This window comes from Peromyscus eremicus, chromosome 2, assembly GCF_949786415.1.
Source record: "Peromyscus eremicus chromosome 2, PerEre_H2_v1, whole genome shotgun sequence".
In the NCBI taxonomy this organism is placed as follows: Eukaryota; Metazoa; Chordata; class Mammalia; order Rodentia; family Cricetidae; genus Peromyscus; species Peromyscus eremicus.
The window spans coordinates 54,293,001-54,316,029 of NC_081417.1; the positions used below are offsets into that span (position 1 = coordinate 54,293,001).

General features: G+C 40.8%; 1 protein-coding gene across 1 annotated transcript in view; it reads left to right on the forward strand.

Annotated features, from left to right (window-relative positions):
* The window catches only part of Mdn1 (midasin AAA ATPase 1), a 147,124-nt gene that overhangs the window by 12,013 nt on the left and 112,082 nt on the right, over nt 1-23,029 (forward strand). The window contains exons 3-15 of the mRNA XM_059254075.1: nt 3,530-3,754; nt 4,311-4,418; nt 4,501-4,693; nt 6,603-6,845; nt 7,065-7,196; nt 8,457-8,560; nt 9,596-9,710; nt 11,228-11,412; nt 12,193-12,274; nt 15,370-15,465; nt 17,281-17,393; nt 18,785-18,933; nt 19,995-20,055. Coding sequence (XP_059110058.1) covers nt 3,530-3,754; nt 4,311-4,418; nt 4,501-4,693; nt 6,603-6,845; nt 7,065-7,196; nt 8,457-8,560; nt 9,596-9,710; nt 11,228-11,412; nt 12,193-12,274; nt 15,370-15,465; nt 17,281-17,393; nt 18,785-18,933; nt 19,995-20,055 — 1,806 coding nt within the window. The remainder of the gene's footprint in view (nt 1-3,529; nt 3,755-4,310; nt 4,419-4,500; nt 4,694-6,602; nt 6,846-7,064; nt 7,197-8,456; nt 8,561-9,595; nt 9,711-11,227; nt 11,413-12,192; nt 12,275-15,369; nt 15,466-17,280; nt 17,394-18,784; nt 18,934-19,994; nt 20,056-23,029) is intronic.

Below are 23,029 nucleotides of genomic sequence, written 5' to 3' on the forward strand. Positions count from 1 at the left end.
ATGAAATACCAAAAAAAAAAGAAGAAGCAGCAATGAAGGGGCTGTGTTTTTATATGCTGTTGGAGAAGCAGACAGAAGTAGCCTTAGCACTGAACTGTGGTAGAAGTGCCATTTCTAGTGAGCTTTCCTGGCAGAGTGTGGCAGGATGACGTTAGAGATTCGTTAAGCTTAGGAATTAGCTGTCCGTTTTCCCACCGGCATCCGATTTTATGTTCTTTTGTTGTTTGGTTTTGGCCTAAAACTCACAGAGATCCACCTGCCCCTGCCTTCTGAGTGCTGGAATTAAAGGTGTGTGCCACCACGCCCAGCTAAATTTTATGTTCTTACATGAATGCTAGACAAACGCTTACCTTTTCATTTTTCCAAGGCAGTATATTTCATTTTTTTTTGCCATGTTCCAAAAATAATACAGCTTATAAAAGGCACTGTGCTACAGTAAATTTAAAATGTGTAGAGAGTACTAAGAATGTGACTCAGTGATAGGTCACTAATCTGGCATGTGCAAGGCTCTGGGCTTGATTCCCAGCACTGTAATAAAAGAAAACATAAAATCATTGTGTGTAAATGACTATTCGATGTATGGTTAAAATGAACTGTGGGTGATTATGAATAATGAGATTTTGATTTCTAGGGTGTATGTGTTTATTTTGATAGGGTCTCACTACATAGCCCTGGCTGACCTAGGATTCAGAGACATCCACCAGCCTCTACTTCCCTAGTGCTAGTACTAAACGCTAAAGACATGTGCCACCCGACTCCCTTCAGACACCCCCCCTTCTCCTGCCAGCATATCTCCTTCTCTGCTTTATGTCCTTTTTTAATTTTTGTAGTCCATTGAGTTCAATTAGTGCAGCCTGTTGGAATGCTGACTGATTTTTGGCTTGGTGCTGTGTAGGTGAATTCATGACTGCAGTGACCATGTCCTGTCCAGAAGACAGCATTTCACAGCTCCCCTCCCTGTCTTCTGGGTCAAAGAAAACGGTCTTTTGGGGGGTGGTTTGAAACAAGGTTTCTCTGTGTAACAGCCCAGCTGTCTTAGAACTCACCCTGTCAACCAAGCTAGCCTCAAACTCAGAGATCCACCTGCCTCTGCCTCCCAAGTGCTGGGAATAAAGGTGTGCACCACCACCACCACCCAGCAAGACAAAGTTCCTAAGCATGATTATCTGACACGTGAAAATTTCTGCCGTGGGTGCTTACTTGTATTATGCTTATTGCTTTTCTTTCAGTCACAGGCATAGTTTAGCAATTTCTGTATCAGTCCAGCATTAGAGAGCACGTAGCACACCAAATCCTTCAAGATTCCAGAACGGGCAAAAAGAGCATGTTGTAACAATATAATAAGGACTTGGGGTTCATGGGGGGAATAGCCTGAGTCCCTTTGCCAAAGGAGGAACTGTCTTCAGAACTAAGATTTCTGTAAATTGTAGTGCTGCTTCAGGCAAAAAGAGAAGATGAGCAAACCCCCCCCCCCACACACACCTCTGGCCTCTGGGTCAAACTGTAAATTAACTCATTTGATCTTACCAATCTCTGTCTCAGGTTTTTGATGAACAACAAACCTCAAACTTCTGTTAACATTTTCTCACATGTATTTATCTTGTACACATACTGGAGATTGTACAGTTTAAAAATGACTGCATAGCTCATACACAGTTAAGAGCGATTCATTGGCTCTTTTTGTATATTCATGTTATGTGCAACCATCAACCCAGTCATTTTTAGAATATTTATGTATTTTTTTCTCTTGCTTTTTGTTGCCCTGTGCATGCTAGGTACGTGTTCTACCATGCAGCTACACCTCTAGGCCTTTATATATATTTATATAATAAAACTCTTAATGTCATTAAGAACATATTAATTAATAATACAGTTGTTATTTATATTTTTAAGACTTAAGTATTTTAAGGCTGTTTTATGTTCATACATAATTGAGAGGAAGTTAAGGAAATTTTCTATATGTACATAATCCTTGCTGACTTTGAACTTAATGATCTTCCTGCCTTAACCTCTGAAGTTCTGGGATATAGACACCTGATACTAATTCTTTCAGTCTTCTCTCTCCTTTTTCCCCACCCAAATCTGAAGATTTATTTGCAATTTTGGTTCTCTGTTTGGAAAAGCCCCTTTTAATAACATTGTTTTTATTACTGCATTCTGTTTTTGTCTGTTAACTTGGTTTCTTTTTTGGGGATGGGGGTGGGGGTTGAGACAGGGTTTCTCTGTGTTGGCTATCCTGGAACTCACTGTGTAGACCAGGCTGGCCTCAAACTCACAAAGATCCCTGGCTCTGCCTCATGAGTGCTAGGATTAAAGGTGTGCGCCACCACCGCCCAGTGGTATTTGGTTTCTTCTAATTTGTAGTTGCTTGTTAGATGTAGTCTTCCCAGTTAGCACTGCTTTGGCTGTGTCCTGTACCTTTCGGTAGGTTGCAGCTTTAGTTCCCTTTGTGTCTGGGTATTTTTAAATTTCTCTTAGATATTCATGTGTGCCTCTGCCCATGTGTGTCCATATATCTGTACCAGTGTTTCTCATGGACTCTCAGCTTTTCCAGAGAAGAATGTATCTGCAGAAACCATTCAGTACATTTACTATAGCCTCTCAGCACAGAGATTACTTGGTCCTGCCCACCTCCTTACTTTATTTCCTGTCAGAAGAATTCTCCACTTCTCCACCTGTTACATACTGTTTCTCTTTGGTGATGTGTTCTTGAACTTTGTGTTTCATTTGTAATTAATGATTATTATTATTATTTGTGTGTGTGCTCATAAAGATCTCTGAATGCTTTTTGTTTTTTGTTTGTTTGGTTGTTTTTTTTTTATTTGTTTGTTTGGTTTTTGTTTTTCAAGACAGAGTTTCTGTGTAAAACAATCCTGGCTATCCTGGAACTAACTCTGTAGACCAGGCTGACTCGAACTTATAGAGAGCCACCTGCCTCTGCCTCCTGAGTACTGAGATTAAAGGCCTGCACCACCACTGCCCAGCTTTTCCTCTGTATGCTTTAAGATGTATCCTAAGCACCTGGTTTTGCCTCCCTGGCTCAGTCAAACATTTCTGTTTTCATTCTTCCTCTGTTTCTGTAAGTGGCTCTCCCTTACTCAGCAGCAGCATGTCAAGAAGAGTTAGAGCATGGATTTTCCTGTCTCCGGAGAGTAACGTAGTAGTGAGAATTCAGTAAGTGTTCTATGAGTACAGTCAGTAATTATCACTCAGGATAGCTCTGCTTTTGTGGGTAAAGCCTTGGTGATTGCAGCTTCTGATCTGGTGTCTCATGCCAGGGCCTGTTCCTGAACCGGAACAGTTTCAGTCTTTAGGACTGTGTGGCTTCAGCATTGTTCTCCCCACTGTTCTGAGGTACCAAGAGTTCTGTTAAGATCCGCAGTTCTGTCCATCGGTACGGATGGGCACTTGGCTGCTTCTCTAGGGAATGAAGATAGTCATTTCCCCAGTCCTCTCCCTGAGGATGGATGGGCACTTGGCTGCTTGTACCAATGAATGACGATGATACCTACCATCTTCCCTCCTGAAGGTTTGCCCTGCGCTATTTCAAGGACACCTACCCAGTGTTTCAGAGACTCTTCCTTGAGAGTTCCGATGCTAACCCCGTACGCTATGGACGCAGGCGGATGAAGCTCCGGGACCTAATGGAAGCTGCCCACACGTTTTTGCAACAGAGGCAGCTTGTTTTCCGGGAGCTCTGGGACTGGAGTGTGTGTGTGCCTCTCCTCAGGAGCCATGATGCTTTGGTGCGCTGGTATGTGATTTAGCCTATGCTTCTGACTTGGGTGGCGGTGGGGAAGGACAAAGAAAAACCCTTTAGATGTGGTTTTCCTTTTTATTTTCCTTCTCTGTGTAGCCTTGGCTGTCCTGGAATTCACTCTGTAGACCAGACTAGACTTGAACTCACAGAGATTTCCTGTCTCTGTCTCCTGAGTGCTGGGATTAAAGGCGTGCGCCATCATCACCTGGCTAGATGTGGTTTTCTTAAATTATTTATTTTATGTGTATGGGTGTTGTCTATAGGTTTGTACTCTTAACTGCTGATTCATCTGTCTAGCCCTAGATCATTTTGTTTCTGTGAATTTTTAGTTCTTACCCCCTTTATCCAGTATTGCTTCAGAAAAAGATGATATACATGGAGTTTCACCCTTTTTCCTGTGCTGCTAAATGAATTCATCATGTTTACTTTGTGTTTTACTCATAAGTGTATGTTGTGATAGGTAAGATTTCATTTTCTAGTGCTTAGCCGACAGGCACTTTTCTTAATCAACTGTAGGTCAGCAGAATTGATGTGTTTCCCTTTTCCTCAGGCATACAGCTAACTGTCTTGCTTTGGTGACCTGCATGAATGAAGAGCACAAGTTAGCTTTCCTGAGGAAGATTTTCAGTAGTGACGAATTGGTGCATTTCAGATTGAGGTAAGCATAGGCTTCCTGGAGGAGGTCTTCTGTGTGTTTTCTGTGTGGATTTCATGGAACTCTTTTTTTCTTTTTCTCTTAGGTTGTTAGAAGAGGCCCAGCTGCAGGACTTGGAGAAGGCTTTGGTTTTGGCTAACCCAAAAGCCTCCCTTTGGCACAAGGGAAAGGAGCCCCAGTACATTCAGGGACACCTTGTTTCAGCTGACCTCTCTTCCAGTGTGACGGCTGTCTGTGGTGTAGTGCTGCCCAAACAACCATCCGGTCTTGGAGAACAGGTATTATAGCTTCAGTAGGTGCTTTGCTCTGTAAACCCTGAATATGCAGTTTCCTTGGTCAGGGTACATGAATCACGTGTAATCCACATTGAGTTTGCTAAAGTGCTGTTCCATTTTAGAAGTTATGGAGAATTAAAGATAAATTCACCTTGAGTTTCTCTTGAGTATGCCCTTCTTCTCTTTTAAATCTGAAATTATAAATATAATGCCACCTGTGTTATGCCTTGAACTTTAGCAGAATTCAAAGCTGAGCATAGTTACACAAGCCTGTGGTCCCAGCTATTCAGTAGGCTGAGGCAGGAGGACTCTTGAGGCTAGCTTAAAAACACAGCCAGACTCTGTCTCAACAATAGAAAAGAACAAAACAATAAACCAAGGCTGGGGCTGAAACAGATTTAAGGACTGAGGATATAACTTGGTGGAAAAGCACTTGATTGGTTAGACCAGGATGACTAGACAAAACAGGAGACTGAAATTCTTATTGTACCTGAAAAAATCAGATGCATTGAAACATACACAATGCATTCAGTGCCCAGATTTTCCGTTATTCCGCAGACTGTGCATTCTTTTAGTATGTGTGTGTTTCTGCATCTGTGCAAGAGATGCAGCTTAGCATGTACTTAACATGTAGCTAGATTGCTAGTTCACGCATTGTTGATCTTACAAAGTTGTACAAATTTTTATGTGTGGGTGTGTGTGCCTGAGTGTATGTTTTGTACACCACATGAGTGCAGAAGCCCTTGAAGGTCAGAGTTTGTGTTGAATACCCTGGAACTGTAGTTAAAGCATTGTTAATCTTAAGTATAAAAGTATAGAATGTTGAAAAAGTAATAAAACAAAAGCTACTGGTGATTGATGAGGCTCTGAAATTGATTTAGAAATTATCCTGGTGTTGCATGAATCTCAAATGGTCTTATTAATAAAAACCTGGAGCCAGATACTGGGGCAAATGCTGAAAGATCAGAGAGACAAAGGAACAAGCCACAGTCAATTTTCACCTTATCTACTCCATGAATCCCCTGACTGAGTCCTCAGCTAAAAGGGCTTTTAGTTCCTGTCTCCTCATGCCTTATATACCTTTCTCTGCCCAGCCATTTCATTTCCTATCTCAACCGTCTTAGTGCTGGGATTAATGGCGTGTGTGCTTCCCAGATACTGGGGTTAAAGTTTTGTGCCACCACTGCCTGGCTCTGTTTCTCTCTGGACTGGATCAATCTCATGTAACCTAGTGTGGCCTTGAACTCACAGAGATCCAAGCAGATCTCTGCCCCGAGTGCTAGGATTAAAGGTGTGTGCCACCACTGCCTGAACGCCATGTTTTAGCTCTGTGGCTGACTTTGTCCTCTGATCTTCAGGCAAGTTTTATTAGAGTACAACAAAATATCATCACATCTGGGGCTGGAGAGATAGCTCCAGTGTTAAGAGCGGTTACTGGGCCAAGTGTGGTGGTGCATGCCTTTAATCCTAGCACTCAAGAAGCAGAGACAGCTTTTGAGGTCAGCCAGAGCTACAGAGTGATTACTCCTCTTGCAGAGACCACAGTTCAGTGTTCAGCCTCTTCAGCAGTCACAGCTCACAGCTGCATGTGACTCCAGCTCTAGAGGACCTGAAGCCCTCTTCTGGTCTTCATGGGCAGCAAGTACGCATGCGGTACACAGACATACATACAAAATGCCCATACACATAATATAAAATTATTTTAAAATTTAAAAAATAAAGACAGTACCTCGCACCTTTGCTCTACATAAAAAATAATTTTAAAAATATGAAGAAATTATCCTGAATTTGGTTAACACACTTGTCATTATAATGTAAAGTCAGTAGAACCATTGTTGCAGAACTTATCTTGTGTCATTTGGGGGAAGGTCTCTTATTAAATAGTCTTTTTCCTTCTCACTTTTCTCCTTAGGCAAGTGACAGGAGTTCTTCACGGGACCAGGAACTGGCTCTGAAATCCTTTGTGTTGGTTGAGTCTGTGTGTAAAAATCTTCAGACCCTTGCTGTTGCAGTGGCTTCTCAGAATGCTGTGTTGCTGGAAGGGCCAATAGGAAGTGGCAAAACTTCCTTAGTTGAATATTTAGCTGCAGTGACAGGTAGAAGGAAACCTCCTCAACTTCTCAAAGTCCAGCTGGGAGATCAGACCGACAGTAAGGTAAGTAAGTGGCAAGTATTGCTCGGTTGGGGTGTTTGCAGATATCAGCATTCTAACATTTATGCTAAGGAATGGTTATTGCCTGCCCTTTTGGCTTTTGGGGTAAGCTTTGTAAACTTTACATGCCTCCTTTCCTTGTTGAAATTTCACAGGACTTGTTCAAGGAAGTAGCCTTGTTATCTCAGGTGTATGATTTCTCTAGTTAACCTCTTTCCACAGATGCTACTGGGCATGTATCGTTGTACAGATGTCCCTGGAGAGTTTGTATGGCAACCTGGCACCCTGACACAGGCAGCCACAAAAGGCTATTGGATCCTTCTGGAGGATATTGACTATGCTCCCTTAGACGTGGTATGTCATCTTGCTAAACCCTTTGCTCTATACATCTTGTCTTTGAAGAACATTTTGTCCCCAGTGCCTGAGGATGGTTTGGTGTTCACTGTTTCACATGGAATGCTGTAGGAAGCTCTTTCATAGTTACCTGCCTAGTCTGACTTGAGAGATTGGGTTTCTTTGACTATCTCCTATTTCATAGAGTATTTATTAAATTTTGTGCTATTTCTTGTAATGATTGAGTACAGTGAGCAGTCTTACTACCTCTGGGCAATTGTTGGGAACTTGTGAGATCCTGCTTCCCAGATGTGGCAGCTGTAAACTAGGAGGATGAGGACAAATGAAGGGGGAAATAATGTGCTTGCATCTGTCTGCCCAAGAAATAAATACTGATTGTGGTTTTTTAGTTTGCTTCCTTCCTCCCTTCCTCCCCCCCACCCCCCACCCCCCACCCCCCACCCCCGCCCCTAGACAGAGTTTCTCTGTGTAGCCCTGACTGTCCTCGCTCTGTAGACCAGGCTGGCCTCGAACTCACAGAGACCCACCTGCCTCTGCCTCCTGAGTGCTGGGATTAAAGGTGTGTGCCACCACCGCCCAGCATGTTTTGTTTTGAGACCCTTTTCATTGCATGGCTATGAAATTTGCCTTGTAGCCCATGCTGACCTTGGGTTGGCATTACTTTTCCTCTGAAATCCTTAAACTGTGACCAAAAAGATGTACTAAGGATTAAGGTGTTTTTTTTTTTAGATAGGGCTTTTTTGTTTGTTTGTTTTTTTGAGATTGATTTTAAATTTTTTATAAGATGAATCTTCAAGTTGAGTGAATGTTGAATTTTGCATACTAGAGAAGACAAAAAATGGTTATGTGTTGTGCATTATTGTCCCACTAAATTCAGCTTGTTCTGGCTCATTCTTTAAGACTTAGTGAATGTTTTTAGCTTTGGAGCAGATTCAGTGAATTCTTCTGAATTAAGCTTATCATGCTGTGTGGTCATGTGTGTTTCTCTCACCTCTTGTAAGACCTTTGACTTCAAGTCCTGTTTGCAGCCTACTGTCTTGCTTGGTTCTGGGCCATCGTGAGCACTCTGTGAATAGTGAGTAAATAAGGTCTTGTGGTGGAGTGCAGATAACACAGAAAATCCACATGCATTTGATTCCAATTTGAATTGTGAAAACTGGATGGAGTTTCATTTAAAGATATGTCCATCATTTGGAGACAGTTTTTGTTTGTTGCTAACTTCTGTCTCACTGGTTTTATCAATGGGGTTTTGTGATTTAGGTTTCTGTGTTGATTCCTCTGCTGGAGAATGGAGAGCTTTTGATTCCTGGCCAAGGTGACTGTCTGAAAGTAGCTGCTACATTTCAATTGTTTGCAACCAGGAGGTATGTGTAACTGACTGTTCCCATTCTGAAATCCCTTCTTGGTGCTGCATATTGGAGCCTCTATGAATATCCCCCCAAAGTCCTGGGACATCAGGGAATGCCACACAACTTAGAAACACTTGAACTCAGTTTTCAGCTCTGTCATTGGTAGTCATAGTTGATTGAGCAAGAGACATTACCAGGCTTTTCCTTATACATTAGACGAAAATAATGACATGTTTTTGGGGCAGTGTGGTTAATGTGTAAGCATGTAGTTTGTCTAGAATAAACATTTAATATATATCCCCCCCTCATCCTGGAAATCTGTAATAATTTCCAAGTGTAGCTTTTGGTAACAAGCAGTCAACTTACTGTTAAACATGCTAATACCTTCAAGTATGTTTTGTTGAAGTCATTTATGCTTTGTAGAAGAGTCTTATCATTGAGATCTCAACACCCTGTGGCATTATTTGCAGTGATTTAAAAGTAATTTGGTAAAAATTCTATCATTCCTTTTTTTTTTAAAGACTCATGGGTCAAATGGCAGACTCTAATTTTTTATCTGCCATACTTAACCTATTAGTATCTAGCATTAAAATGGCAGCTTTTATTTATGAGTCAGGAATTGTATAGTAGTTACCCCATTTATCTATGATTTCACTTACTATAGTGAAATCATATGTTGGTAGGATTTAAAAATACTAAATGGAAAATTATGGAAATAAAAATCCATAACTTTTATAATATTGTTCTAATAGATTATTTTAGAGTTTTGTTGTAGAGACTTGCTGCATAATGCAGGCTGGCCTCAAACTCAGTTAATAGGCTTCAGTCTCTCTCAGGTATGAGGATAATATGTATTGACACCATACCTGGCTTTATTTTTGTTTGTCATCTCTTGCTTTGCCTAGTCAAAAATGTTTAGGTTTTGTACTGTCTGGTTTTAGTCATCCTTCATAGGTCATGGAGGTGTGCACCACACACAAATGAAGTAGGTTGGCTCTAACTGGGAACGTTTTATGTGTCGCTGTTTGTATTTTCTCCTTTAAAATGCAGACTCTTGAGCTGTGGAGGAAGTTGGTATCGACCACTGAATAGTCATGCTACTATGCTAGACAAATACTGGACCAAAATTCACCTGGATAATCTGGACAAGAAAGACCTGAATGAGGTGTGCAGTTTTGGAGAATAAGAGTGCTTTTCATTTTTATTTTTTGTTATGAAAAATTTCAGAAGCTCCTCTTAGGTGGAAATAGAGGGAGTGGTACACAGGAGCATCCCTAATTGAAATATCTCAAATCTAGAATTCAAGTTTTTGTTTCTTTTTTTTTTTTTTTTTTTTTTGAGTTCAGGAAAAGGTATTTAATACCCTGGAACTAAAGAAAGATAGTGCATTTTTAAAATAGCTATTACAGAATGTTAATCTCAGCACAAGCATAACATATTCTCAGACTCTTTTTGGGGTTGGGGGTGGGAGTTTCCTCTGTGTAGTTCTGGCTGTTTTTTTTTTTTTTTTTTTTTTTTTTTAAGATTTATTTATTTGTGTATTTTATGCATATGAGTGCTCTGCTTGCACGTGTGCCTTCGTAACAGAAGAGGGCACCAGATCCCATATTAGATGGCTGTGAGCCACCATGTGGTTGCTGAGAATTGAACTCAGGACCTCTGGATGAGCAGCCAGTGCTTTTAACCACTGAGTCATCTCTCTAGCCCATCCTGGCTATTAAACACACAGAGATCCGCTTGCCTCTGCCTCCCAAGTGCTAGGATTCAAGGCATGCGCCACCATGACTGCTGTTTTCTCAAACTTTATGTCCCAGTTTTATCTTGAATCTGGCCTGTATTCTCTGGCAATGCCTGCTCAGGCACTTATTACTGACAGGCTCATTTTCTACTCCCAAGCATCCCTGACCACATTATTTTCAGACAAGACAGGTGAACTCAGGGTTCCTTTTTTGTTTTAATTCTGTCAAACAGATGTGAATAAACACTTCAACGTTTTATAAAGTCTTGGAACCCGATGTACAAATGTGAAGCTCTCGCTCTACTGCAGTGTTAAGTAGCTATTGAACTGACGAGGACTAGACAATATGCTTTCAACTTCTACTTTCTACCTTTTAAAACTGAACTGCTTTTCTATCACTTCATTTGTGATCTGCTTTAATTTTCTTTCTTATATAACTTTTACATATTTTTATTTCTTATATAAGATTACATAATGAAGCTTATAGAATTATATTCAGGATTACACCAAGTGGTACCTGAGGAATTCTTTAATTTAGGTACTTGGGTACCTATGGTTTGGTTATTTGGGTATCTGGCTTTTGTTCTCTAAACTAGTTTAGATGGCTAGACTGTCTAGTTTAGATTGTCATAATTTAGTAAAAGTCGTTGGGGGAAGTCATGGAATTTAAGTATGGTGAATGGATGGAGGCAAGGACAGGTGAGGGTACAGATTATTGTGCTTGGTGAAATTTACAGATTTTATGGAGAAACCTATTTTCTGGTTGACTAATGTCAGCAGTTGTTGTGTGCTCCCCATCCCCATCCCCGTGCTCGGGCTGGGGCCCAGGTCCTACCCAGACCAGGGCAACATTCTGCTGCTGAATTGCATGTCCAGTGTGATAGGTCCTTTTAAGAGTCTCTCCTGGCTGTTAAAGTTTCTTTCTTTTTGTCCCCCGGAATCAGGTTCTTCAGAGCAGATATCCAAGCCTTTTGGCCGAAACTGATTACTTACTAGACATTTACATTGAGCTTACTGGAGAAAAACATTGCTGTCCAAGTGATAGTTCTGTTGGCTATGAACAGGCACCACAGGAAGTTTCAAGAGAAAACAGAAGAATGGTCCATGAGGGAAGAGAATTATCTTTAAGGTACCGGACTACATGTTGCTTTCAGTTGATAAGTTAAAAACGGCTTTGCTGGAAACTTCTTCCAATTAGAAGTAGGATGATCCTGACAAGTCAGGTTTACAGATTGAAACTATGGGTTGTATCATGAGATCAGATCCCCTTTGAACTGGGTAGGGCACATGCATGTAATTCTAGCATCCTAAGCGCCTGAGGCAGGAAGATCTTCCAGGCCAGGCTGTATAGCCAAACTGGGATACAGAGTTCACGTAGCTCAGAAACACAGGTTTAAAAATTAACTTAAATGGTTGCCTTAATCATTCTCTCAATAGAAGCCTTTTCTTAATAGGTCTTGGGTGGGGGGCACTTGAGACAGTCTCTCTGTAGCACTGGCTGTCCTGGAACTCACTTTGTAGACCATGCTGGCTTGAACTCACAGAGATCCACCTGCCTCTGCCTCTTGAGTGAGAGAAAGGTGTGTTTCACCACATCTGGCCTTTCTTAAGGTCTGAAGTAAGCCTTCTGGATTTACTCCATATAATGAGTTCTGTGTCTCAGTTCTCCATTCTCAGTGGGGATTAGAAGTGAGTAGGTCCCCTGAATTTGGTAGTATTTAGTCTATTTCCTTTCTTGTTATGAGTATGGGAGAAATGGGTATGGTTAAGGACTTAACCTCTATTACTTTCTCCTTCACGTTGGTTAGAATAATAGAGACATTTTAGTCATCAGGTAACCTGAGACTTAAGAGAGCTAAATAACCTGTTATGTTTTTAGCCTATATTTTTTTGTTTGCTTGCTTTTAAGGGATCTCCTGAATTGGTGTAATAGAGTTGCCTATGGTTTTGACAGTACATCTTCATCAGCTTCGTTACATGTTTTTCAGGAGGTAAGATGATGTTGGTTGTCTTCTCTGTGGCTGCCAGCTTCTCTAGTTACAGTTTACTTCCCTTAGCCACGTAGTTCGAGCTGCTTCCAGCTAATCAGATTTAACGAATGACTTACCTTTAAACAGGGTGTTACTCTAGAAGAGGTAAGGTTTTACAGTCAAACTACAGTGAGGGGAAAGCTTGACTAAATGGGTTGGTGTGGTACAGCACAGTGCCTCTAGAGCTGTGGTCTTTGTATCTGTACCATCTTTTCAAGTCTATCTTGGGGTTAGAGAAGTATGTGGGAACTATAAAATGTGATGTAAAAAGTGAAAATTGGGGTGTGTGTGTGTGTGTGTGTGTGACTGTGAGGCCCTTTAGGAGTAGGGCTTTGTTAATTCCCTAGGAACAAAGTAGGCTTCCTGAAAATAACGGACTCCTAAAACACTGACTACCTTTGACTATAAGGTGTTGTGGTTTCTTTTTTGAGGTTGAAAAGAGGACTACAACTCAGTTTGGTTTGCATTCTGTTATGTATGTGCTAAAGTTACTTTGAGTAGAAAGCAGCCTCCTTTGGAGTTTGTACTGCATACTTTCTGAACCTTGAAATGCTGTGTAGCCTCCTTTTTCTTTTGTTTTTTTTTGGGGGGGGGTGTGGCGGGGAAGGGGATTGGAGACAGAATTTCTCTGTGTAGTCCTGGCTGTCCTGGAACTTGCTCTGTAGACCAGGCTGGCTTTGAACTCAGATCCTTCTGCCTCTGCCTCCTGAGTGCTGAGATTAAAGGCATGCATTACCACCACCTGGCAGTGACATTTTTACTTTTATCCATCATTTTCCAATAAAAATTCTTTTCTTATTCTCTAAAACTTCTCATTTCTTATATGTAAATTCATTTTTGTCCCTTTCTGGTTAAAATTGAGATGGACAGCAGGACAGCAAAACCCTATCTTTTTTCCTTTATTTTTTATTTTATTTTAGTTTTTGTGAGGGGTGGGTAGGTGTGACATAGCATTTATGTGGAAGTCAGAGAACAACTTTCATTCTAGAGATCAAATTTAGGTTTATACCATATGAGCTCATCTCACTGGTTCTAAATGGGTAAATGAACTGAACATACAGCTGTTTTCTTGTTTGTTTGTTTCTTTTTAATCATTGTATCCCATACTGTCCTGAAATTGATTGTGTAGCACAGGATGACCTGGCTCTTTAGTGCCTCTACCTCCTGAGTGCTAGGTTTATAGGCATGCACCACTACACTTAGTTTTATGTTGCTGGAAATGGAAAGTGGTGCTTCTTATATGCCTAGAAATCGCTCTCGCAGCTGAACCATGTCTCAAGCTTACTTTCTGTTTTTTCTGTTAAAGATTTATTTATTTATTATGTATACAGTGTTTGCCTGCATGTATGCCTGAATGCCAGAAGAGGGCACCAGATCTTGTACATGGTTGTAAGCCACCATGTGGTTGTGGGTAATTGAACCTGGTCCTCTGGAAAAGTAGCCAGTGCTCTTAACCTCTGAGCCATCTCTCCAGCCCCAATTACCTTCTATTTTTGTATGTGTTTTTTTTGTTGTTGTTGTTGTGTAGCCTGGGCTGGTCTTCAACTTGCCACTCTCCTGCCTCAGTCTCCCCAAGGATGAGATTACAGGTGTGTGTGTGTGTGTGTGTGTGTGTGTGTGTGTGTGTGTGTGTTTAAATCCCCCCTCCCTTTTTAAAGTTAGGCATAGTAGCATATGCATATAGTCTCAGTTTGTGAGGTTCAGGCAAGAATATCACTTGTTCCCAGGATTTTGGCATAATTTTTTGCCACATTGTGAGAGCCTGTCTGGTTTCTCTGTTTTGTCGTTTTGTTTGTTTGAAGTTAAATAATTTTTATTTTTATTTCATGAGTATGGATATTTTCCTCTGTGTGTGTGTGTGTGTGTGTGTGTGTGTGTGTGTGTGTGTGTTACATGCATGCCTGGTGACTGTGGAAGTCAAAATAGGGTTTTGGATCCCTTGGAATTGGAATTAGAGTCAACTGTGAGCTACTGTGCGGGTGCTGGGTTCTCTGCAAGAGCAGTAAGTGTACCACCCTTCCCTCTAATAAAACAGAATGCAAAACCAAATCACCAATATACAACCTGCTGTAAAATTCCATCCTTCTCTTTAGTTTCTCCTTCTATTTCCTATTCTGTAACACTCTGGAGAGGGCTAATCTAGCTTCTGTGGCTTTCTACTTCAGATCCTAGACTTGACATAAGTAGAGTCATGCAATATGTTGCCTTTGGAATTCAGCTAATTCACTCTGCACATTTTCGTGATTAATCTTTGTAGCATTTATTCTTTTTTAGACAGAATAATATTCCAGTTGTTTATATACATGGTATTTAATGTTTTCATTAATCTGCTAATGGGTCTTTATGCTTTTATGTTTTGGCAATTGTGAAATATGGTTCTATAGATATTTCTTTTTTTCTTTTTCTCTTTCTTTTTTTTGATTTTCGAGACAGGGTTTCTCTGTATAGTTTTGATGCCTGTCCTGGATCTCACTTTGTAGACCAGGCTGGCCTCGAACTCACGGAGATCCACCTGGCTCTGCCTCCTGAGTGCTGGGATTAAAGGCTGGTGCCACTGCCGCCCAGCTCTATGGATATTTCTCTACAAGTATTTCATTAGTAAACAAGCAGTGTTTGTTAAAAATAGAGTATTTGTACTGGTTTCTTCCATCATGGTGGAAGTCATGGTGGCAAGGGTTTGAGCTGCTGACTGCACCCACAGTCAGGAAGCAGCGAGAACTTATGATACTCTATCATTTACTCTAATTAATGGATTGCTTTGTAAAAAGATTTTTTTAAGAGTGTGTGGGGGGGGGGGGGGTCCCCGTGTCCGTGTGTGTGTGTGTGTCTGTCTGTCTGTCTGTGCAGGTTCATGGATATGATTGCAGTTGCCCACAAAGGCCAGAAAAATGGCATTGGATCCTCTGGTGCTGGAGTTACAGGCAGTTGTGAGGTGTCCAACATTAGTGCTGGGACCTGAATTCTGGTCCTCTGCTAGAGCAGGATCACTGAGCCATCTCCCTAGCCCAACGTGTTACTCTTAAATCAGTTGACATCTCCCTTGGTTCTTCTAATAGGCTCTGGACTGTTTCACTGCCATGCTTTCTGAGCCGACAAAGAAACTGAAAATGGCAGAAATTATTGGAAGCAAACTGAACATTTCCAAGAAAAAGGTATGTGCTGTCCTTTACCCTGCATGCTGGAAGAAGGCTGGGCTCCCTGGCTGGGTGAGCTCCATTCCCTGCCAAAGGTGGCCTTTGCAGTGTTGATTCCTCTTTAGACATTAATGGTCCATTACTACCTGTCAGGATGGAAACTTGCAGTGTAACTCTCTGGTGTCGTACATTCTTAGAGTGAGTTTACTCCTGTCACCGATATCACAGATGCCTTGTTCTCTGGTGTCTCAGTGATCAGTTTGTTTTCAGGCCAAGAATGGTCTCAGTAATACCTTAGTCTATGCCTCATTGTACAGATTTTTCTTTCTTACTGTTTGAGTATTGTGTATTTATTTATGTTTTTAGACAGTGCCTTACTGTGTAGCTCTTTCTGGCCTGAAGCATACAGATCTGCCTTCCTCTGCCTCCACAGTGCTGGGAATAAAGATGTGTGCCACCATCCCCAGGCTTTTGTTTTTCCTTAATAATGAAAAGAAAATAGTTTAACACAAGATTGATTTTATTTTTTAGATCAAGATATGTGTTTTTGAGTGGCTGAGATTGTAACCCAGTGGTAGTATGTGTGTTGAACATTCATGAGGTCCTGGATTTGGTGTACAGAGGGGAGATCTATGTAGTTTTCATAAGGGATAAGCCTTTGAGCAGTGGTATTGGTATAGTTGAAGCCTGCAGAAATGTCTGAGTTAATCAAGGTGTTCTTACTTGAAACCTCATGTCAGTGATTATAATAGTAAAGAAATTTGTTGAGCTTTTGCAGTAGTAGGGGTGGTTTAGCCTCAGAACGTGGATTACCCTCCTGAAAAGAACTTACCTGATAAGTGTGTTCATCATACCAAGCGGCATGAAACCACCATGATTGGGTTAGAAGGATCAGTGTTTCCTTTACTGATTGGTGCAGGCAGGGGCTCTCTTAAGCATTGTGCCTAATTTATTGGCACAAACCTGAGCTTTACTCTGGGTTCTTTAAGTGATAAGGTAAGATGAATGGCTATTCTGTAGACTTTCAGGAGCCTCTGCTGCAGCTTTTCTTTCTCTCAGACAGACCTTGGATTCTTACTGTACGTTAGAAATGTAAAGCTGACAAGAGCATAGTGAAAAGCAATGTGTGTTTTGTTAGGAGTGGGTTTTTTCTATGGCTCTTGGTAAATGTCAGTGTGTTCACTTTATCTAGGCACAGGCCTAAGGCTTATTTGAGTGAGTGAAAGGTTCCGTTATAGTTCTTTCCCGTTGCTATGATATAGTCCCCTGACAAAGCAACTTCAGAGAGGAAGGGTTTATTTTGGTCACAGTGCCCAGTGAGAGCCCCTTCAAGGCAGGAAAATGACAGAGACAGGAGCTTGGGAGAGCTGGTCAGAGTGCGTCTACAGTCAAGAACCAGCAAGGAGTGCTGTAAGGTTGATGTTCAGCTTGCCTTCATTTATGCAGTCCAGGCACCTACCCAGGGAATAGTCCTGCCCAGAGTCAAGATGGATCTTCTCACTTCAATTAACATAATCAGGACAATCCTTCTCTTCACAGGCCTGGCCAGAGACTTTGTCTTCTGGGTAATGCTAAATTCAGTCAGGTTGGCAATTAACACTAACTGTCTTTGGTACCACTTCTTAGATGTGTGGTCAGGGTTTAAATAAGCATTTAAAAAACTTGGAATGTAAAAGAAACCCTTGATATAATGCTAACTTGGGTTTCTTGGAAGTAGACACTGCTTTCATGGTGGAGGGCTGATGAGAAGGGTACATTTAAGGTACTTTGGCTAAGGAAATGTTTTGAAAGCAGGCAGGTTTTTAACTTAGTTGAAATCTTTCTCTCCCACAGGCTGAATTTTTCTGTAAACTTTATAAACCGGAAATTGTCATTAATGAGTTAGATGTTCAAGTAGGTCGAGTGCGGCTTTTGCGGAAACAGAGTGAAGCTGTTCACATACAGAAGTAAGTAGAGTTTACAAGCCTGCATATTGTGTCTGAACAAAGCATGACTGGGCCACATTCCTCCAGTTAGATGCATGTTGAGGAATAATCATTTCCCAAAATAGGTTCTGGGAACTGGATCTTAATAGCTGCTAGCAGCTTGGAACTATTAGGGGTCCTTGATCTGATTTACTACAGTTTATTTAGTGAAATAAAGCTCAAGTGGACATCAGGCTGTACTGGTGTGTAAATTCCTTGATGGCTAGTATCATATAAAATTCTAAATAATGTGTATTAGAAATGTGTTTTTGACATTATGCTATTTGAGTTGTAGTAAATCACACTAGCCATTGAAGTAAAGGCCCACCACAATGTAATATGACCTTAGTTTAACTAAATCTCCCTTGTTCTATCTCAAGTCATATTCACAGATTCTGTTTAGACTCAACTTTGGGGGAAGACAGTTTTAACATGTTATAATTATGTATTATTATTTGAATATTTCCAAGATACATTTATTTTGTTGTATATCTGTATGATGTGTGTATGTAGTTTTGTGTGCTATGGCATGCAATGTAAAGATCACAGGACCACTTTGGGGAGTCATTTCTTTTCCTTCCACCACTTTGGTTTCAAGGGATCAAACTCTGGTTGTTAGGCTTTCATCATGGACAGTAAATAGCTTTACCCCTAAGCCATTCTCCAGCTCCTGTGTAGGTGAGGAATTGAGGCTAATGTAGACAGTGACTTGTTCAAGAATGTGCAATGCAAGCCGGGTGGTGGTGGTGGCGGCGGCAGCGGCGGCGCACGCCTTTAATCCCAGCACTCGGGAGGCAGAGCCAGGCGGATCTCTGTGAGTTCGAGGCCCGCCTGGACTACCAAGTGAGTTCCAGGAAAGGCGCAAAGCTACACAGAGAAACCCTGTTTCAAAAAAACCAAAAAAAAAAAAAAAAAAAAGAATGTGCAATGCAGGTTATGTCTTAGGTTTGGGTGTCCAGAACCTAGCATCTTAACCACAGCTGTTACCTCATTATATGTGACCTGTACCAGCTGAATGAATGTTTAGTGTTTGCAGAGCAGAGTAGATTTGTAGTTTGTATGTTCTAAGAATGTGGTACTATATGAAGACAATTACTCTGGGATATTTTCTCACTTTCTATTGGGTTGGTTTTTATATCCAACACTAAGAAAAGCTTGAAGCTCACATGTTTGTTTTTCCCTTTTATTTCCTTTATTTCACTGCTGGGACTTGCACAAGCTAGGCAAGCACTGTATACCGAGCTACATTCCTGGTTATTACGTGTAAAGTAGGATATTTTTAGATTGCCTGGCTGCCCTGAAGCTTGTTATCATTCTGCTGCGTCGTCATGCCTGGCCCGGCTAGCTTGTCAATCAGCCTTTCCTTTTCCTAGGAAGAAGTACACTTTTGCTGCTACTCGCCCATCCTCTGTTCTCCTTGAGCAGCTTGCAGTGTGTGTCAGTCAAGGGGAGCCTGTATTGTTAGTGGGAGAGACCGGAACTGGTAAAACGTCTGCTGTCCAGCACTTGGCTCGTGCCACAGGTACCTGAGAGGCTTGGGGGGCCAAGAGGGGGGCATAGACCCTAACTTGTAGGACTGGCCTCAGACTTGAGCTCTTCTTGCCTTAGCTGCCTGTGTGCTTGGATTGTATGCATGCGTCACCATGCCTGGTTTTATGTTTTTTTCTTTTAAATAATAAATCTAAGGATATTAAAGTTTAAAGTGGACTTACTCTACTTAACAATTGGTTTTCTTGGAAATAACCACTATTAACAGATTGGCTTTATCTTAATTATTTTATTGTCTATATACACACAAGCACAGGCATGCATATATGTATATATTGTTTCAAAATAAATCAAATTATACTCAGAATTATATATGCCACACATACTGCTTTTCTTTTCTTGTGGTGGAGCCCAGATTGACCTCCTGCTTATGAGCCTGGTGATCCTTCTGCCTCTGCCTTCTTGGATAACATTACAGGTAGGTGGCAAGACATGCTTATATTTGTGCTGTTTGTGCTTAATTTAGTTTATTAGATGGCCAAGTAGCATTTTACACTCTGGATATTGATTTAGTCCTAATTTATAGGCATCAGTTTATTGAAGGATCTTTTTGTTTGTTTGTTTGCTTTTTGTTTTTTGTGTTTTCAAGAGAGGGTCTCACTATGTGACTGTCCTGGAACTCACTATGTTGACCAGGCTGGCCTCAAATTCAACAGAGTCACCTGCCTCTGCCTCCAGAGTTCTGGGATTAAAGATGTGTGCCACCATCACCCAGCTGGAGGATCTTTTTGTTGGTTACAGTTTTTATGAATTCTAAGACTTCTGAAATTAATTGAGATGGTCAAAGAAAATGCGTTTGTGAAAACTTGCTCTGCCTTCTTAAGGAATGCATTGTGATTTTTTCATTAAGCTTTTTTTTTTTTTCCTGTTTTTTGAAAGAACTTGTCCCTATGTAGCCATGACTGGTGTGGAGCTCACTTTGTAGACCAGGCTGGCCTGGAACTCACAGCGGTCTGCCTGAGATTGAAGGCATGCACTATCATGATCTGGCTCCTTTAAATGTCTGAAGTAATTCTTTTCCTTTGTTTCTTAAAGGTCACCATTTGAGAGTTGTCAATATGAATCAACAAAGCGACACCGCAGACTTGCTTGGAGGGTCAGTGTGGTTCAAAAACTATGAAATACTGCATTGTGTTTACTGCTAGAGCTGGAGAATACCGTTTTCCTACAAAAGTCAAATCTGTCCTGCTTGGAGGTTATACAAAGACCTGGGCCCCTCCCCCTATCATAATATAGTTGGTTTTTAAGACAGGGTGTCAATGTATAGTCCTGGCTGGCCTGGAACTAACCATATAGACCAAGATGGCCTCTAACTCATCGGCCTGCCTCTGCCTCTCTAGACTAAAGGTACAAAAGACATGCGCCGCCATGCCTGGTGTGCAACACAGCATTGGACTAATTTGTCAGTGTATGAGCTTGAGGGCGCATGTGTGCCATCGTACACATGTGGAAGGCAGAAAACAAGTTGCATTGCATAGTATTAGATTAATTTTATTTGTGTGTGCTTGGAGGTGCATATCTGCCACAGCAGGAAGACAATTTACCTGAGTTCATTTTCTCTCCCACCCTCTGAATGCTGAAATCGTCAAGTTAGGAAGCAAGTACCTTTACCCACTGAGCCATCTCATTAGCCCCTCTTAAATTAAATGACACTTGAAGTCCTTGTGTTCAATGGAATGTTTCAATTATTAAGTAAATACTTAAGTTATTTATTGTTCTTTTGTTTTGGGGGGCAGGGTCTCTCTGTAGTCTTGGCTAGCCTTGAACTCACTATGTAGACCAGACCGGCTTTGAACTCATAGAGCCACCAGCCCCTGCTAAGATTAAAGGCCTGTGCTACCAGGCTTGACTCAAAGTTAATGCTCTTAATGGAGAAAGTTTAAAAAAAGCAGAAGGTTTATGTCACCCAATGCTTGTGTTGATCCAAGGAGGCAGTTTTAGAGTCTTAATCCCTGGTCTACATAAATGTTTTTGCAGGTCTGCTTTTTAACCAGGCATGTCTATAATACTATCTACTTTTATCTAAATATGTCTAGATATGTTTTTGTTTAAATGTGTCTTCAACAATTTGCAGTTTATGAGTATTCGTAACACAAATGACATTAGTCTTGCGTCATTGAATGTGGCCTGAGTCCTTCTCTTCTAAGAATTGGTAGTATTATGCCAGCCATTGTAAGGAGGATGGTTTTGTTCTATCTTTTTCCTATTGTTCTGAGGGTTTAACCCTCTAGTGCCTTGCATATAAAAGGTAAGTACACCAATATATCGAGTATATAGAAGTCTGACTATACCCTGATGGCAGTGAAGAATTTGAACCAGTGCATCTTAAACTAGTTTTGTCTGGTTCTGACTTGGTAAATAGAAGATATCTTTTTTCCCCGTGTTTAACGCACTACTCTCTTACCAAAGGAAAATGTTACATTTTTGTGTAGGTGGAAACATGCCTTATTTTCTGTAATTAGGTCTTTTAATTTATGTGACTACCTTATTTAAGAATCATTGAAGGCCAAAAGTAATTTTGAAAACAAATACAGAAATGAGAAACAAAATTCAGTAGTAGTCAACGAGATATGGTAATATCTTAGGCTGGAGAGATAGCTCAGAGGTTAAGGGCACTGGCTGTTCTTCCAGAGGTCCTGAGTTCAATTTCCAACAACCACATGGTGGCTCACAACCATCTACAATGAGATCTGGTGCCCTCTTCTAGCGTGCAGGCATACATGCAGGCAGAACACTGTACACATAATAAATAAATAAATCTTTAACACAAAAAAGATGATGATATCCTATTCCTAGGATGTATAATTAGTTTCATGTTTTATAGCCACGCTGAATACATTTAAATATAACAAATACTGTATTAAATATGTAAGGTTTCTATAGGCCTGAGTGGTTTACAAATCTGTCTTTGTAAAAGAAATTTATTACATGTAAAGGTAATTTAAAATGAAGAGCTTTAAAGCATTTCAGGTTATTTATACTGAGATTACCTTCTGATGGTCAGTCTTTGTATTTATTACCCCAGTGCTCTTTGGGGTTTTTTCCCCCTTTTAAACAATCTTTTTAATTCTGTGAGAATTTTATACAGTGTGTTTTGAACATAATAACCTTCTAACTCCTCTCATAACCACACTGTCTAACTTCCCATACCTTCCTTGCCAAATCTGAGATTTTTTTTTCTGTCTTTTTTTTTTTTTATCTTAAATATTCTTTTTTTTTTTTTTTTTTTTTTTTTTTTTTTTTTTTGGTTTTTCAAGACAGGGTTTCTCTGTGTAGCTTTGCGCCTTTCCTGGAACTCGCTTTGGAGACCAGGCTGGCCTCGAACTCACAGAGATCCGCCTGCCTCTGCCTCCCGAGTGCTGGGATTAAAGGCGTGCGCCACCACCGCCCGGCAAATATTCTTTTCTTTACTCTTGGAGTGCAGTTTGTTTCCCAGCTCTTAGTTGCTCTGATTCTTTTGTTTGGTTGGTTCTTGGTTGTTGTTTGGAGAAGGTTTCACTATGTAGCCCAGGTTGGCCCTGGGCTGGCCTTAAACTCGGTATTCTCCTTCTTCTACTTTCCAAATACTGAGATTATAGGACTGTGCCACCATACCCTATCTAGACCTTTGTTTTTTAATTAATTTTAAATGAAAATGTCGTTGACCCCCAGTGTTAAAAATGAAACTCTGGGTTTTCTTGGCGTTAGACAAGCACTCCACTCTGTAGAGCTGTATATATCCTCCACCCTCTCATTTAATTTTTGTCTTATTTAAATTGGGCTTCTGGTAGGCAACACACACATACACATACACACACACACACACACACACACACACACATACATACACATCTTTTTATTACTTGTGAGAAGAGAAAATCAAATTCCACGAGGGTGGGGATGAGAGAGCTTAAAAACTGCGTGGAAGAAGGGTAGGAAGTGTAGCTGGAACAGAAGTCGTCTCCCAGGAGGAAAGTTTCTGGCATAAAGTAGTAAAATATAGAGTACATGATCATATCACTAAGACTTGGGAAGAGGCTTGAGAGACATTGGAGGAAGAACCCAGTGGGTAAAGCAGGGAAGTTTCTCTT